This window comes from Nerophis ophidion, linkage group LG25 (assembly GCF_033978795.1).
Source record: "Nerophis ophidion isolate RoL-2023_Sa linkage group LG25, RoL_Noph_v1.0, whole genome shotgun sequence".
Taxonomy (NCBI): domain Eukaryota; kingdom Metazoa; phylum Chordata; class Actinopteri; order Syngnathiformes; family Syngnathidae; genus Nerophis; species Nerophis ophidion.
The window spans coordinates 36091521-36109704 of NC_084635.1; the positions used below are offsets into that span (position 1 = coordinate 36091521).

General features: G+C 34.3%; 1 protein-coding gene across 1 annotated transcript in view; it reads left to right on the plus strand.

The window, feature by feature from the left end:
- Positions 1 to 16343, plus strand: part of gpc5a (glypican 5a) — a 316105-nt gene extending 299762 nt beyond the window's left edge. Inside the window, 1 exon segment of the mRNA XM_061887058.1 lies at positions 15374 to 16343. Within this exon segment, the coding sequence (XP_061743042.1) occupies positions 15374 to 15720 (347 nt within the window). The 3' untranslated portion in view covers positions 15721 to 16343.
- Positions 16344 to 18184: the final 1841 nt, after the last annotated feature.

Below are 18184 nucleotides of genomic sequence, written 5' to 3' on the forward strand. Positions count from 1 at the left end.
TTATTTGTAGTGGTCTTTCTTGAACTATTTGCAAAAAAAGATATAAAAATAACTAAAAACTAACATTGATGGTCTTCATTAAGGGTGTAAAAAAATAGTATTTTGAATGAATTGAGATACTTATTTGTAACAAATCCTAATTAAAAAAAATCAGAAATCGATTAAAAAAATGTAATCATTTTTTCAAAAATCTGTCCTGTCCAGCCACAAAAAAAAAAACAACAGTTGTCTCTTTTCAAAAAAAAATTTATTTATTAGAGCTGTACATCTATTTTATGGAGGAATCATACAAACTGTAGAACAGGCACCAAATGTTCTTAAAAAGTATAGACTTTGAATCGAGAATCTTTTCTGAATTGAATCGTTACTCCCAAGATTTGAATCGAATCATGCGGCGCTCAAAGATTATTGTTAATACTTTTTGGCTAATGTTGTTTACTAGTCTTCAATTGTGTTGTACCTGCACTAACATATAGAAGAAGATATGTCTGATACTAGAACCAACTTGGTACCTTTGAATTTTTGCCAGCGCTTTAACGGCGCGTAAACTTTTGTTAAAAGAAACAAAAATAAAATAAAAAAGCCTTTGTATTTATGCTGAACCCATAACCAGAAGACCTCATGACAGTAACCCCCCCCTCAAGGAAATAATTCCAAACATCCCAAATCCAAAAACAACAAGTCCAGACTTAAAAAAATTAATAAAAGTAGTTTGATTCTTGGGATAGAAAAAACAGGACCACCAGAAAGAATGAATGATATCACCATCAAGTAATAGTGATTCAAAGTTTACCTTTAAGTTGAGACAAATAAAGACATGTATTTGTTAAACATGCTTTTTAAAAATCACTATTTGTAAAGTTGATGGCCTTCATTAAGGGTGTAGATTTTTTTTTCCCCCGAATAAATTGCAATTCTCATTTGTAATGATTCTTAATTGATTAAAAAATACATGAATCAAAAATTGATTTAAAAAAATAAAATAAAACCGTTTAAAATCTGTCCTCTTCAGCCACTTTATTAAATGTTTTGGTATCATTTCATAACTCTCCTGAAGGAATCAATACAGTACTATCTACCTACCTACCTACCTACATACATACATACATGTTTTCTTTTTTTTAATTCATTTATCAGAACTTTTATCTTTTTTATGGAGGAATCATAGAACTGGCACTCAATGCTATGAAAAAGTATAGACTTTGAATCGAGAATCGATTCTGAATTGAATCGTTACTCCCAAGAATCGCATCAATTCGTGCGGTGCCCAAAAATGATTATTGTTACTTTGTGGCTAATGTTGTTTACTATTCTGTAATTCTGTTGTACCTGCACTAACATGTAGAAGAAGACTTGTCCGATACTAGTACCAACTTGGTACTTTTGAATTGGTAATCGGCACTTAAATGGTTACTTGTAAATGGAAATAATTAATTTTTTGTACTAAATAAAAATAATAATAAAAAAAAAAATGCCTTTTTATATTTGCTGGACCGATAACCAAAAGAGAGCATGACAGTATCCCCCCCCTCAAGGAAAGAATTCAAGACATCCCAAATCCGAATTAAAAATACAGATAAATAAATGCAAAAAACGGGTAGTTGGAGAGAAGCCTTAGGTCCAACAAAGAAAGTAATTGGCCTATGGGGAAGAAAAAAAAAAGGACAACCAGAAACATTATTAGACATTTATTTGCTAAATGTGTTCTCTTAAACCACAATCTGTATCGTATGCTCGCCATTGATGCTCTTCATATATATCCTTTGTTTACATAAATATTCATACTTCTTTGCTGCTATCTATTAGAATTTAATTCACTGCTCCTTCCTACATGATTGTACCGACACCAGAGGTGGGTAGTAACGCGCTACATTTACTCCGTTACATCTACTTGAGTAACTTTTGGGATAAATTGTACTTCTAAGAGTAGTTTTTATGCAACATACTTTTACTTTTACTTAAGTATATTTATAGAGAAGAAACGCTACTTTTACTCCGCTCCATTTATCTACATTCAGCTCGTTACTCGCTACATTTTTTTAATCGATCTATTAATATTTGCTTTGGTTTTTCAAAGTAGGATGTACGCATGCTTGTGTTTCACCAATCACATGTGTGACCTTGGACCAATCAAACAGAGCCAGGCGGTCACATGACCGTCACACGTCGAATCCGACTTAAAAAAGTTGAAAAACTTATTGGGGTGTTACCATTTAGTGATCAATTGTTCGAAATATGTACTGTACTGTGCAATCTACTAATAAAAGTTTCAATCAATCAAGAGTGTAAAGGAAAAAAGACACTTTTTATTTCAGCCGTACTTTCCGTCAAAAGCCTAAAGACTGATCGCACACTTCCTGTCTTCACAATAAAATTGCTTCTCCATCGCGCCTGCGCTAACAAAATAAGAGTCTCCGAAAGCCAGCGCAAACAAGCTAGCAAGCTACGGAGTTTGCCGCCAATGTATTTCTTGTAAAGTGTATAAAAACCAATATGGAAGCTGGACAAATAAGATGCCAAAAACCAACCACTTTCATGTGGTATTAGACAGAAAGGAGGAACTTTTTTTCTCCTCCATTTGAAAACGTGGACATTATCAGCACTATACTGTCTGATACCAATCAATGCAAGTCATCAGAATCAGGTAATACACCAACTTATATTCTTGTCTTCATGAAAGATAGGAATCTGTGTTAAACATGCATGTATATTCATTAAAACACCTTTAACATGTCAACAAAAACCAAATAAATACATATAAATTATATACTGTATATATATATACTGTATATATATATATATATATATATATCCATCCATTTCCTACCGCTTATTCCCTTTTGAGGTCGCAGGGGGGCGCTGGCACCTATCTCATCTACAATCGGGCGGAAGGCGGGGTACACCTTGGACATATTAATATATATGATATGTGTGTGTATGTATATATGAGGTAGATCATCTCGACTTGGTCATTTATTAAATAATTGATTGACGTTTAAAAACTTATTTATTATGTTACCATTTAGTGGTCAATTGTAGGGAATATGTACTGTACTGTGCAATCTACTAATAAAAGTTTCAATCGATCAATCAATCAATGCCTACTGAGCTTATGGTTCTGTTAAGTTATTGTGGCTCAATTTGCCTTTTTTTTTTTTTATGTATTATTATTTAATATATATTATTGTTTTAGTTGCTTAAGAGATATTCCTGGCTATGAATTTGCTCATTGCTATTTTTATGTTTTTGTGCATTATTTGTTGCCGTAATCATTAAACAAACAGGTTACTCATCAGTTAATCAGTACTTGAGTAGTTTTTTCACAACATACTTTTTACTTTTACTCAAGTAAATATTTGGGTGACTACTCCTTACTTTTACTCGAGTAATAAATCTCTAAAGTAACAGTACTCTTACTTGAGTACAATTTCTGGCTACTCCACCCACCTCTGACCCACACTGACCTGTAAGAGTGGACATGTCACATTTCAACTCACGGTTGAGGAAAAGTTACTTTATTAGTCTGTGGCACAGAGTGCAAAGACAAGAAAAATCCCAAGAATCAGCGTAATGAATTCATCAGAAAGGCGAAGTAAGTCTGCCTGCTTGTTGCTACGTTGGCGGCGCCGGAGCTTCAGTGGGAAAAATCGATAAAAGCTGTGGATGTTCGCTGCTGGGGTGTGCAATGTTCAGACCGTCTGAGAGATATACATTCAAATATCTGTCCTTGGGACGGATCGTTGTGAATCGATAGGGGTTTCATTTCAGGTTCTGATGCTGCAGCGATCCAGTTTTGTTCCTGTAATGACAATTTGTCTCATGGAAATATTTCGGACCAAGTAATCAATATGCAAAGATCGTTCTGAACTGTGTTCTTATACAAACTAGTGTTGACCCGATACCAGTGTTTTACAAACCCTGTTTCCATATGAGTTGGGAAATTGTGTTAGATGTAAATATAAACAGAATACAATGATTTGCAAATCCTTTTCAAGCCATATTCAGTTGAATATGCTACAAAGACAACATATTTCATGTTCAAACTCATAAATTTCATTTTTTTTGCTAATAATTACGGTAACTTAGAATTTCATGGCTGCAACACGTGCCAAAGTAGTTGGGAAAGGGCATGTTCACCACTGTGTTACATCACCTTTTCTTTTAACAACACTCAATAAACGTTTGGGAACTGAGGAAACTAATTGTTGAAGCTTTGAAAGTGGAATTCTTTCCCATTCTTGTTTTATGTAGAGCTTCAGTCCTTCAACAGTCCGGGGTCTCCGCTGTCCTATTTTACACTTCATAATGCGCCACACATTTTCCATGGGAGACAGTTCTGGACTGCAGGCGGGCCAGAAAAGTACCCGCACTCTTTTTACGAAGCCAAGCTGTTCTAACACGTGCTGAATGTGGCTTGGCATTGTCTTGCTGAAATAAGCAGGGGCGTCCATGAAAAAGACAGTGCATAGATGGCAGCATATGTTGTTCCAAAACCTGTATGTACCTTTCAGCATTAATGGTGCCTTCACAGATGTGTAAGTTACCCATGCCTTGGGCACTAATGCACCCCCATACCATCACACATGCTGGCTTTTCAATTTTTGACACAATGTCAAATATTTCCAAAAACGATTTGAAATGTGGACTCGTCAAACCACAGAACTCTTTTCCACTTTGCATCATTTTAGATGAGTTCGGGCCCAGAGAAGCTGGCGGTGTTTCTGGATGTTGATAAATGGCTTTTGCTAAATATAATAGAGCTTTAACTTGCACTTACAGATGTAGCGACCAACTGTATTTAATGACAGTGGTTTTCTGAAGTGTTCCTGAACCCATGTGGTGATATCCTTTAGAGATTGATGTGGGTTTTTGATACAGTGCCGTCTGAGGGATGGAAGGTCACGGTCGTTCAATGTTGGTTTCCGGCCATGCTGCTTACATGGAGTGATTTCTCCAGATTCTCTGAACCTTTTGATGATATTATGGAGCGTAGATGTTGAAATCCCTAAATTTCTTGCAATGTCACTTTGAGAAAGGTTGTTCTTAAACTGTTTGACTATTTGCTCACACAGTTGTGGACAAAGGGGTGTACCTCGCCCCATCCTTTCTTGTGAAAGACTGAGCATTTCATGGAAGCTGTTTTTATAGCCAATCATGGCACCCACCTGTTCCCAATTAGCCTGCACACCTGTGGGATGTTCCAAATAAGTGTTTGATGAGCATTCCTCAACTTTATCAGTATTTATTGCCACCTTTCCCAACTTCTTCGTCACGTGTTGCTGGCATCAAATTCTAAAGTTAATGATTATTTGCAAAAAAAAAAATGTTTATGAGTTTGAACATGAAATATGTTGTCTTTGTAGCATATTCAACTGAATATGGCTTGAAAAGGATTTGCAAATCATTGTATTCTGTTTATATTTTTAGTATAAATGAGTACAATACTTCTACAGGCGCTCCTAAATTGAGAGTACCCAGCATGGACGAATAGAACAGACAAGTCTTTGTTTTTGTCTGCTCACAGAAAACAAATATCCTAATGTACGATTTGACTCCCTCGAATAGCCTTGACGCTGTGGAAACAGGACCAGGTTGTTCTGAAAACATTTATCATTCATATATTGTTATTAACAGAAAAACACTGACATATATTATTTATATATTATTATTTACGGGTAAACACTGGCATTTTTTACTTGTATATTGTTATTTACATATAGATACTGACATTTAATATTTAAATATGTTATTTATAGATAAACACTATTATTTATATATTGTTATTCACGGATAAACACAGTCATGTATTTACATATTGGTTTTTACAGATACACACTGACATTTATTATTCATATATTGTCAGTTACAGACAAAAACTGACTCATATTATTTTATATTGTTATTTACATATAAAAACTGACCAATATTATTTGTATATTATTATTTACAGATAAACACTGACATGTATTATTTATATATTGTTATTTACAGATAAACACTGACATTTATTTTTTATATATTGTTATTTACAGATAAACACTGACATGTATTATTTATATATTGTTATTTACAGATAAACACTGACATGTATTGTTTATATATTGTTATTTACAGATAAACACTGACATGCATTATTTATATGATGTTATTTACATACAAACACTGACATTTATTATTTATATATTGTTATTGACAGATAAACACTGACCTTTATTATTTATATTTTGTTATTGACAGATAAACACTGACATGCATTATTTATGATGTTATTTACATATAAACACTTACATTTATTATTTATATATTGTTATTGACAGATAAACACTGATATTTATTATTTATCTATTGTTATTGACAGATAAACACTGACATTTATTATTTACATATTGTTATTTACGGATGAACACTGACATTTATTATTTATATATTGTTATTTACGGATGAACACTGACATTTATTATTTATATTTTGTTATTTACGGATGAACACTGACATTTATTATTTATATATTGTTATTGACAGATAAACACTGACCTTTATTATTTATATTTTGTTATTTACAGATAAACACTGACATGCATTATTTATGATGTTATTTACATATAAACACTTACATTTATTATTTATATATTGTTATTGACAGATAAACACTGATATTTATTATTTATCTATTGTTATTGACAGATAAACACTGACATTTATTATTTATATATTGTTATTTACGGATGAACACTGACATTTATTATTTATATATTGTTATTTACGGATGAACACTGACATTTATTATTTATATTTTGTTATTTACGGATGAACACTGACATTTATTATTTATATATTGTTAATGACAGATAAACACTGACATTTATTATTTATATTTTGTTATTTACAGATAAACACTGACATGCATTATTTATATGATGTTATTTACAGATAAACACTGACATTTATTATTTATATATTGTTATTTACAGATGAACACTGACATTTATTATTTATATATTGTTATTGACAGATCAACACTGACATTTATTGTGTATATAGAATAGAATAGAGTTTTATTGTCATTGCAATGAACAGGTTCAAAGAACAACGAAATTGGAGCAGCTCCTCCTAAGGTGCATATACAATATGGTAGTATAAATTAAAATAAATAAATAAATAAATAAATAAAAAATAAAAAAATTAAAAAAAAAGATAGAGATGACAGATGTATATATGTATACATACATAAAACAAAAAAAATAAAATTGTATAGAGATGACAGATGTATCTATGTATACATACATAAAACAAAAAAAATAAAATTGTATATTGTTATTGACGGATAAACACTGACATTTATTATTTATATATTGTTATTTACGGATAAACACTGACATTTATTGTGTATATATTGTTATTTACAGATAAACAGACATGTATTATTTAGACCTGCCTTCCAGCATTATTCCTCCTTTGAGCAAGATGGAGTTAGATACCTCAGCCTTTATTGACTCTGCAAGTAATCTAGTCTCCGACAGACTTATGGTTTAAATGTGCATCCTCTCCAGGATGGACCAGGTGGAGTCCGAGGAAACATCGGCACGACTAAAGCGAGCGTTCAGTTTTACTCCGAGGCGACCATGAATAAACCTCAACCCCAACACTTAGGACTTCTGCAGAGGTGCACCAGCAAGATGGATGTGGACAGCAAGCGTAGCGCGCTTGTCACAACTGATATCTTCTGCTGGCGGCGTGCAATTTAAAAAGTCGTATACTAACTCGCTCGCGGAGTTCAGGCAATTTGTTTGGTGATAATGTCTGGATTAGAAACTCTTGGTGGCCGAATCCTGGTTCACTTCTGGGGAAGACCTCTGCTGGATGCCTGGGACTCCACTTGGGGATGACTTTGACTCAACTACACAGCTGTGCTGTCCTATGACATCATACCGGACTGAACTACACAGCTGTGCTATCCTATGACATCATACCAGACTCAACTACACAGCAGTACTATCCTATGACATCATACCGGACTGAACTACACAGCAGTGCTATCCTATGACATCATACAAGAATGAACTACACAGCTGTGCTGTCCTATGACATCATACCGGACTGAACTACACAGCTGTGCTATCCTATGACATCATACCAGACTGAACTACACAGCAGTGCTATCCTATGACATCATACAAGAATGAACTACACAGCAGTGCTATCCTATGACATCATACAAGAATGAACTACACAGCTGTGCTGTCCTATGACATCATACCAGACTGAACTACACAGCTGTGCTATCCTATGACATCATACCAGACTGAACTACACAGCAGTACTATCCTATGACATCATATCAGACTGAACTACACAGCTGTGCTGTCCTATGACATCATACCGGACTGAACTACACAGCTGTGCTATCCTATGACATCATACCAGACTGAACTACACAGCTGTGCTGTCCTATGACATCATACCGGACTGAACTACACAGCTATGCTATCCTATGACATCATACCGGACTGAACTACACAGCTGTGCTATCCTATGACATCATACCGGACTGAACTACACAGCTGTGCTATCCTATGACATCATACCGGACTGAACTACACAGCAGTGCTATCCTATGACATCATACCGGACTGAACTACACAGCTGTGCTATCCTATGACATCATACCGGACTGAACTACACAGCTGTGCTATCCTATGACATCATACCAGACTGAACTACACAGCTGTGCTGTCCTATGACATCATACCGGACTGAACTACACAGCTATGCTATCCTATGACATCATACCGGACTGAACTACACAGCTGTGCTATCCTATGACATCATACCGGACTGAACTACACAGCTGTGCTATCCTATGACATCATACCGGACTGAACTACACAGCAGTGCTATCCTATGACATCATACCGGACTGAACTACACAGCTGTGCTATCCTATGACATCATACCGGACTGAACTACACAGCTGTGCTATCCTATGACATCATACCGGACTGAACTACACAGCTGTGCTATCCTATGACATCATACCGGACTGAACTACACAGCAGTGCTATCCTATGACATCATACCGGACTGAACTACACAGCTGTGCTATCCTATGACATCATACCGGACTGAACTACACAGCTGTGCTATCCTATGACATCATAACAGACTGAACTACACAGCTGTGCTATCCTATGACATCATACCGGACTGAACTACACAGCTGTGCTATCCTATGACATCATACCGGACTGAACTACACAGCAGTGCTATCCTATGACATCATACCGGACTGAACTACACAGCAGTGCTATCCTATGACATCATACCGGACTGAACTACACAGCTGTGCTATCCTATGACATCATACCGGACTGAACTACACAGCTGTGCTATCCTATGACATCATACCGGACTGAACTACACAGAAGTGCTATCCTATGACATCATACCGGACTGAACTACACAGCAGTGCTATCCTATGACATCATACCGGACTGAACTACACAGCTGTGCTATCCTATGACATCATACCGGACTGAACTACACAGCTGTGCTATCCTATGACATCATACCGGACTGAACTACACAGCAGTGCTATCCTATGACATCATACCGGACTGAACTACACAGCTGTGCTATCCTATGACATCATACCGGACTGAACTACACAGCAGTGCTATCCTATGACATCATACCAGACTGAACTACACAGCTGTGCTATCCTATGACATCATACCAGACTGAACTACACAACTGTGCTATCCTATGACATCATACCGGACTGAACTACACAGCAGTACTATCCTATGACATCATACCAGACTGAACTACACAGCAGTGCTATCCTATGACATCATAGCAGACTGAACTACACAGAAGTGCTATCCTATGACATCACACCGGACTGAACTACACAGCTGTGCTATCCTATGACATCATACCGGACTGAACTACACAGCAGGGCTATCCTATGACATCATACCGGACTCAACTACACAGCTGTGCTATCCTATGACATCATACCGGACTGAACTACACAGCTGTGCTATCCTATGACATCATACCGGACTGAACTACACAGCTGTGCTATCCTATGACATCATACCAGACTGAACTACACAGCTGTGCTATCCTATGACATCATACCGGACTGAACTACACAGCTGTGCTATCCTATGACATCATACCGGACTGAACTACACAGCTGTGCTATCCTATGACATCATACAAGAATGAACTACACAGCAGGGCTATCCTAGTGCTGTCCTATGACATCATACCGGCCCTGCATTCAGGTACTTTAGGTTCCTGGAACCCCCAGGATCCTGGAGAAGTGTGAGCTTTGTGTTTCCACCGCGTCTCACAGATCAGTCTCATTTACACAAATTAGTTGATGAAGGCAAGTCAATGAAATACAAAGCCAGCGTATACAAAACGATACACTTTAAAAAAACTGTTATTGTTCAGAAAAATCAGGCTTTTGTCCGCAAAGTCTAACAGTCCAAAAGCCGTCCATTTTAGTTGTAAACAACATATAAATATGTATATAAATATGTAAATAACAATACATAAATAATGCTTGTCAGTGTTTATCTGTGAATACCAATATATAAACAATACATGTCAATGTTTTTAGCTATAAATACCAATGTATAAATAATAAATGTCAGTGTTTATCGTTAAATAACAACATATAAATAATAAATATCAGTGTGTATCTGTCATTAGTGTATGCAAAATACATGTCAATGTTTATCTGTAAATACCAATATATAAATAATAGTCAATGTTTTAACTGTAAATGACAATACATAAATAATACATGTCAGTGTTTATCTGTAAAAAACTATATATAAATAATACATTTCATTGTTGATCTGTAAATAACAATGTATAAATAATAAATGTCAAAGTTTATCCGTAAATAACATATATAAATTATAAATCTCAGTGTTTATCCGTAAAACAACAATATATAAATAAAAAATGCCACTGTTTAACAGTAAATAACACTTTATAAATATTAAATGTTAGTGTTTATCTGTAAATACCAATATATAAATAATACATGTCAATTTTTTTCAAATTAAATATCAATTTATGAATAATAAATGTCAGTGTTTATCGGTAAATAACAATATATGAATAATAAATATCAGTGTGTATCTGTAAATAGTATATACATTAGCTGTAAATACTTATATGTAAATAATAATTGTTTTTAACTGTAAATAACAATACATAAATACATACATGTCAGTGTTTTTCTGTAAAAAACAATATCTAAATAATAAATGTCAGTATTGATCTGTAAATGTATAAATAATAAATGTTAAAGTTGATCTGTAAATAACAATATATAAATTATAAACCTCAGTGTTTATCAGTAAAATAACAATATATAAGTAATAAATGCCAGTTTTTATCAGAAAAAATACTTTATAAATATTAAGTGTCAGTGTTTATATGTAAATAACAATGTTTAAATAATACATGTCAGTGTTTCAATGTAAGTATCAAAATATAAATAATAAATGTCATTGTTGATCTGTGAATAACATATAAAAAACCAATGCCAGTGTTTATACTGTATGTAAATAACACAATATACATAATAAATGTCAGTGTTTATATGTAAATAATATATATAAATAATAAATGTAAGTGTTTGAATGTGAATAACAATATATAAATAATACATGTCAGTATTGAGATCTGTAAATAACAATATATAAATAATACATGTTACTGTTGATCTGTAAATATAAAAACCGAGATACCTGTCAGTGTTTATCTGTAAATAACAACATATAAATAATACATACATGTCAGTGTTTATCTGTAAATAAAAACATACAAAATGATAAATGTCAGTGTTTTTCTGTAAATAACAATACACAAAGAGTAAATGTCAGTGTTTATTTGTAAATAACAATATATAAATGATAAAGGTAGTGTTTATTTGTAAATAACTATGTAATTAAAATATGTAGTGTCTGTCTGTAAATAACATCAAATAAATAATGCATGTCAGTGTTTATCTGTAAATAACAATATATAAATAAATGTAAGTGTTTATCCGTAAATAACAATATATAAATAATATATGTCAAAGGTGCCCCTTGGCTGCATCAGCTCACGACATTAATCTGGCCGCAGGAAAGTGAGTCCAGAATGGCTTTGTGGGAACAATAATACGGCGCTGCTGTGAAATCTGAATGTTGTTGAAAGGAAACAACAACACCCGGATGTTATGGGAATTGAACAATTGTCTGGAGCAAAGTGATTGATTGTACTCGTCTACTAACGAGGCGTGGAGGCATCGTGGGCAGGGATGCACCCCAATACTGATTCTTGGACCAAATCTGTCCTTCTCAAGGGTGACATGTGAACATGCTTTATCAGTATCGCACTTCCAAGCCCACTTTGAAAATCTGTGCACTACAAAATGTGCTCATTAAGAAATCAACACAAATTGTTGTTTTGGAGGTTAAAGGGGAACTGCATTTTTTTTTTTTTTTGCATATCATTCAATATCCCGTTGTAAGACAAGAACACATGGGTGTCTTTTTTTTATGCATTCTAAATATTAAATACATGCCACATTGGCTAAACTAAAGTCTTAAAAAATAAATAAATAAATACAATTTAGACTGTGGTGAAGTAGGCCGGCTTTGACACATGAAGAAGCCTACAGTTTTGGTTGTGTTTTCCGCTCCATATGCTGAGTTGCCATATATGATATACCAAGGGTGTAGAATTGGGTAGTGACGCTAGGGACACGTCCCCACCAATACTGTGTAGTCACTAGCAATACAAGCGCTGCCTGCAATGTTTAGTCAATGAAACAACAACACCCGGATGTTATGGGAATTGCACAATTGTCTGGAGCAAAGTGATTGATTGTATTCGTCTACTAACGAGGCGTGGAGGGATGCACCCCAATACTGATTCTTTAGTTAGGGTCTCTGTGAGGGCCTGCAGCTGGCTAATCTTCATTGTCAGATCTTCTTTATCCAAGTTTAGTGATTGCAGTTTGGCCTGCAACTCAGCGTTCTTAGCATCAAGAGAATTTTTGGCATTTTTAGCAGCATCCCTTTCTAAAATGAGACTTTCATTCTCACACGTGAGTTTAGACCAGCTTTCCTTGAGTTCTTCTTCACAGAAAGGGTTAAATGTCGGTCTCTGCTAGAAGTCCCGCCTCTAACCTAAATATCGCTCCTTGATTGGTTGCCGCTTTCATGCTAACTTACAGTCCCACCTATCCAGACGTTAGCTCCAAATTAGCGCTGCATCTCGTCTTTTCCTCCGCTTTTTTTCCAGGTGAAAGTCAATGCTCAGTCCCCTCTACCATTCTTAACCCTCCCCGGAGGTGAAAGTTAACCTTAAACATGTGAATTCAACTACTTTAGTCCGTTTTTTTTTTAACATCGTAAAAACATCAGCTGTCTTTTTCTAGGGACTGCAACAGTCCGTTGTCATGGATACATGACAACAACTTCCATTCATAGCAGTCATGCGTGCCTGAGGCGGAGTGATAGCCTACACCAGGGGTGCCCACACTTTTTCTGCAGGCGAGCTACTTTTCAATTGACCAACTCGAGGGGATCTACCTCATTTATATATATCATTTATATTTATTTATTTATGAAAGAGACATTTTTGTAAACACGTTAAATGTGTTTAATGATAATACAAGCATGTGTAACACATATAGATGTCTTTCTTTCACAAAGACAAGAATATAAGTTGGTGTATTACCTGATTCTGATGACTTGCATTGATTGGAATCAGACAGTAATGATGATAACGCCCACATTTTCAAATGGAGGAGAAAAAAAGTTGTCCTTTCTGTACAATACCACATGAAAGTGGTTGGTTTTTGGCATCTAATTCATCCAGCTTCCATACACTTTACAAGAAAAACATTGGCGGCAAATTCCGTAGCTTGCTTGATTGACATTCACGGCACCCGAGGGTCTTGTGAGATGACGCTGGCTGCTGCCAGTTCATTATTATGAAAAAATGACCGAGAGGAAGGCGAGAAACACTTTTTATTTCAACAGACTTTCGCGCCGTCCCTTCCGTCAAAACTCTAAAGGCCGACTGCACATTTCCTATTTTCACAATAAAAGCCCTGCTTCATGCTGCCTGCGCTAACAAAATAAGAGTCTGGGAAAGCTGGCGTGCACAAGTGATGTGCACGCCAGCTTTCTGAGGGATCGCTTGTGCACGCCAGTTTTCCGAGACTCTGTATTTAGTTAGCGCAGGCAGCACGAAGCAGGGCTTTTATTGTGAAGATAGGAAATGTGCAGTCGGCCTTTAGAGTTTTGACGGAAGGTACGGCGCGAGAGTCTGTTGAAATAAAAAGTGTTTCTGGCCTTCCTCTCGGTCATATTTTCATAATAATGATCTTGCAGCAGCCAGCGTCATCTCACAAGACCCTCCGGTACCGTGAATGTCATTTAAGTGACGTCTTGGTGAAGATTGATGATCACTCATTTTTAGGTCTATTTTTTTTAAAAGCCTGGCTGGAGATCGACTGACACACCCCCCGCGGTCGACTGGTAGCTCGCGATCGACGTAATGGGCACCCCTGGCCTACGCTGTGATCAGGCTTTAGAATAGTAGCCGTGCTCATTATTTAAACCACGGTTAACAGCCAATCAGATCGCTGGATTTCACCTTTCCGTTTTATTTTTTGAATTTTTTTTTAGTTTCATGTAACATATTTACAGTACAAAAGCAGCAATAGAAAGAAGTAGATGAAGGGAAAAATTGTGTGTGATTTAAACACAAGTTGGGGAAAAGATTATTACAATTAATTTATGTTTATTTACAACGTTGTATTGCATGAATGTATTTCTGATGTTGTTGATGGACAGTAGGCTATGTTGATGGACAGTCTGATGCACACTTGCACTAAAGAGGAAAGATGAGAACTCTTCCAAGTTGTCTCCTTTGCTTTCATTTTAGTTGCTTTACTTTATAACATCTGCATGACCTGAAATTATGATTGCTAATGTAAAATAAAAAAAAAATGGAGCACTTTTGTGTCCCCACCAATCTCAAAATCAAACCTACCTTGCGATACACAACTCCATGTTTTTTCTGTAAAGTAAAAACAAAACAGCAAACAGTCCTAGTTACCAGAAGTACTAAGTCTGTCATTATTTTGACTTAGTAAATATTGACTTACTAAGACAAAATAATGACATACTTAGTAATAAGGACACATATTTTTGCAGAGATGTACTTATAACAATTTTATGGTCAGATGATACTATTTATAGTCAGGGTGGAGAAATTTGGGTGCAAAATAATAATAGTGGGCAATAATGCATAACAAAATATTCATACCTTGTTTTCCTTCCAGTGAATCCAGACGTGTCCAGTGACCACAACCACAACCACAACTACAACCACCACCACCATCACCATCCGTCCACAGAGCAGGTGACGGTCCCATCCGGCGGCGCGGGGGCTGACCGGATCCGCCGTCGTCATGGTAACGACGTGGCTCCACACGCTCTTCCTGGCGCCGTAACGGTTCGACTCGGACCTGGGGACTTCATTCTGATGTATTTATCAGAAAAGGACAAACTTTCAGGGCGCGACAGCAGAAAGACACAAAGAGAACAAAGGAGGTGTGCCAGAATAGGTTTGGCAAAATATTTTTTTTATTCAACTCCAAACTGCGGCTTTTCGGTGAGTAGTAGGTGACCTTGGTCCGGGTGCAGGGTTCTTGGTGAGTAGTAGGTGACCTTGGTCCGGGTGCAGGGTTCTTGGTGAGTAGTAGGTGACCTTGGTCCTGGTGCAGGGTTCTTGGTGAGTAGTAGGTGACCTTGGTCCTGGTGCAGGGTTCTTGGTGAGTAGTAGGTGACCTTGGTCCGGGTGCAGGGTTCTTGGCGGACATGCTGGTTGATCGTCTGGGAACAACCCGCTCATGACTATTTTTATTTTGTATCAACAACTTTGGCTTTTGAAGCCTGATTTAAGTCAACAGTGACTAAAATGTATTTTATAAACTCATTCGTTTCGTACTTTTGCTCAGAAGATGTCTGCACAAAATAATCTACTGTAACTTTTAGAGGGGCCAAAGTGTTAGGATATTTTTTATTTTTTATGACTACATTGTTTTGTAAAATAACTTGAATTAATATATGGTTGGAAAACAATTTACAGAAAAAAATGCTATAAAGTGGTCATATTATGATTTTCAATTGCATGTAAAATAGAAGTTCTTGTCAACACTCAAATATTACACTGAATTAGAAATTGTACTCTTAATTTTATTGTATTCAATATGTTTTTTATGATAATAAATTAATACATTTTTCAAGAAATGTTGTGGCTATTCTAGTAATATAAAACATTGAAGTAATTTTTTGTAATTCATGGAATTTTGCTTTTTTTTTCCACGAAAAATTAGTTTTACTCGAATTATGACTTTTTAGGACAATTTCCTTGTAACATTTCAACAGTTTTTTCTAGTAATACTATTACTTTTCTTTTATTTGTTCATACTAATACTAATATAATAAAGTGGTATTAAAAATAAAATAAAATATTACACTGAATTAGTCACTTCACTCTTAATTTTAATAGTATTCAATATGGTTTTTTTATAATAAATTAATACATTTTTCTAAAATGGTGTGGCTATTCTAGTAATAGGAAGAAACATTAAAGTTATTTTTTGTAATTCATGGAATTTTGCTTTTTCTTTCCACGTAAAATTAGTTTTACTGGAATTATGACTTTTTAGGACAATTTCCTTGTAACATTTCAACTGATTTTTCTAGTAATACTATTACTTTTCCTGTATTTGTTTATACTAATACTAATATAATAAAGTGATATTAAAAATAAAATATATTACACTGAATTAGTCACTTCACTCTTAATTTTAATAGTATCCAATATGTTTTTTTATAATAAATTAATACATTTTTCTAAAATGTTGTGGCTATTCTAGTAATAGGAAAAAACAAAGTAATTTTTTGTAATTCATGGAATTTTGCTTTTTTTCCACATAAAATTTGTTTTACTCGAATTATTATGACTTTTTAGGACAATTTCCTAGTAACATTTCAACTGATTTTTCTAGTAATACTATTACTTTTCCTTTATTTGTTTATACTAATACTAATATAATAAAGTGGTATTAAAAATAAAATAAAATATTACACTGAATTAGTCACTTCACTCTTAATTGTAATAGTATTCAATATGTTTTTTTATAATAAATTAATACATGTTTCTAGAAATGTTGTGGCTATTCTAGTAACAGGAAAAAACAAAGTATTTTTTGTAATTCATGGAATTATGCTTTTTTTCCCCACGTAAAATTAGTTTTACTCGAATTATTATGACTTTTTAGGACCATTTCCTTGTAACATTTCAACTGATTTTTCAAGTAATCTGTTACTTTTCTTTTATTTGTTTATACTAATACTAATATAATAAAGTGGTATTAAAAATAAAATAAAATATTACACCGAATTAGTCACTTCACTCTTAATTTTAATAGTATTCAATATGTTTTTTATAATAATAAATTAATAAATTTTTTTAGAAATATTGTGGCTATTCTAGTAATAGGAAAAAACAAAGTATTTTTTTTGTAATTCATGGAATTATACCTTTTTCCACGTAAAATTAGTTTTTCTCGAATATTATGACTTTTTAGGACAATTTCCTTGTAACATTTCAACTGCTTTTTCTAGTAATACTGTTACTTTTCTTTTATTTGTTTATACTAATACCAATATAATAAAGTGGTATTCAAAATAAAATATTACACTGAATTATTAATTTTACTCATAATTTGAATAGTGTTCAATTATTTTTAATAATAATAAATTAATACCTTTTTCTAGAAATATTGTGGCTATTCTAGTAATATCAAAAATCATTAAAGTCATTTTTTGTAACACATGGAATTATACCCTTTTTTTTCCCACGTAAAATTTTCTCGAATTATGACTTTTTAGGACAATTTCCCTGTAACATTTCAACTGCTTTTTCTAGTAATACTGTGACTATTATTTATTTTTTGTTTTTGCTAATATTCATATAGTAAATTATTAAAACAGAAAATAAAATAAAATGTTACACTGAATTAGTAACATTATTCTTAATTGTAATAATATTCAATAATTTTTCATGATTAATAATTTTTTCT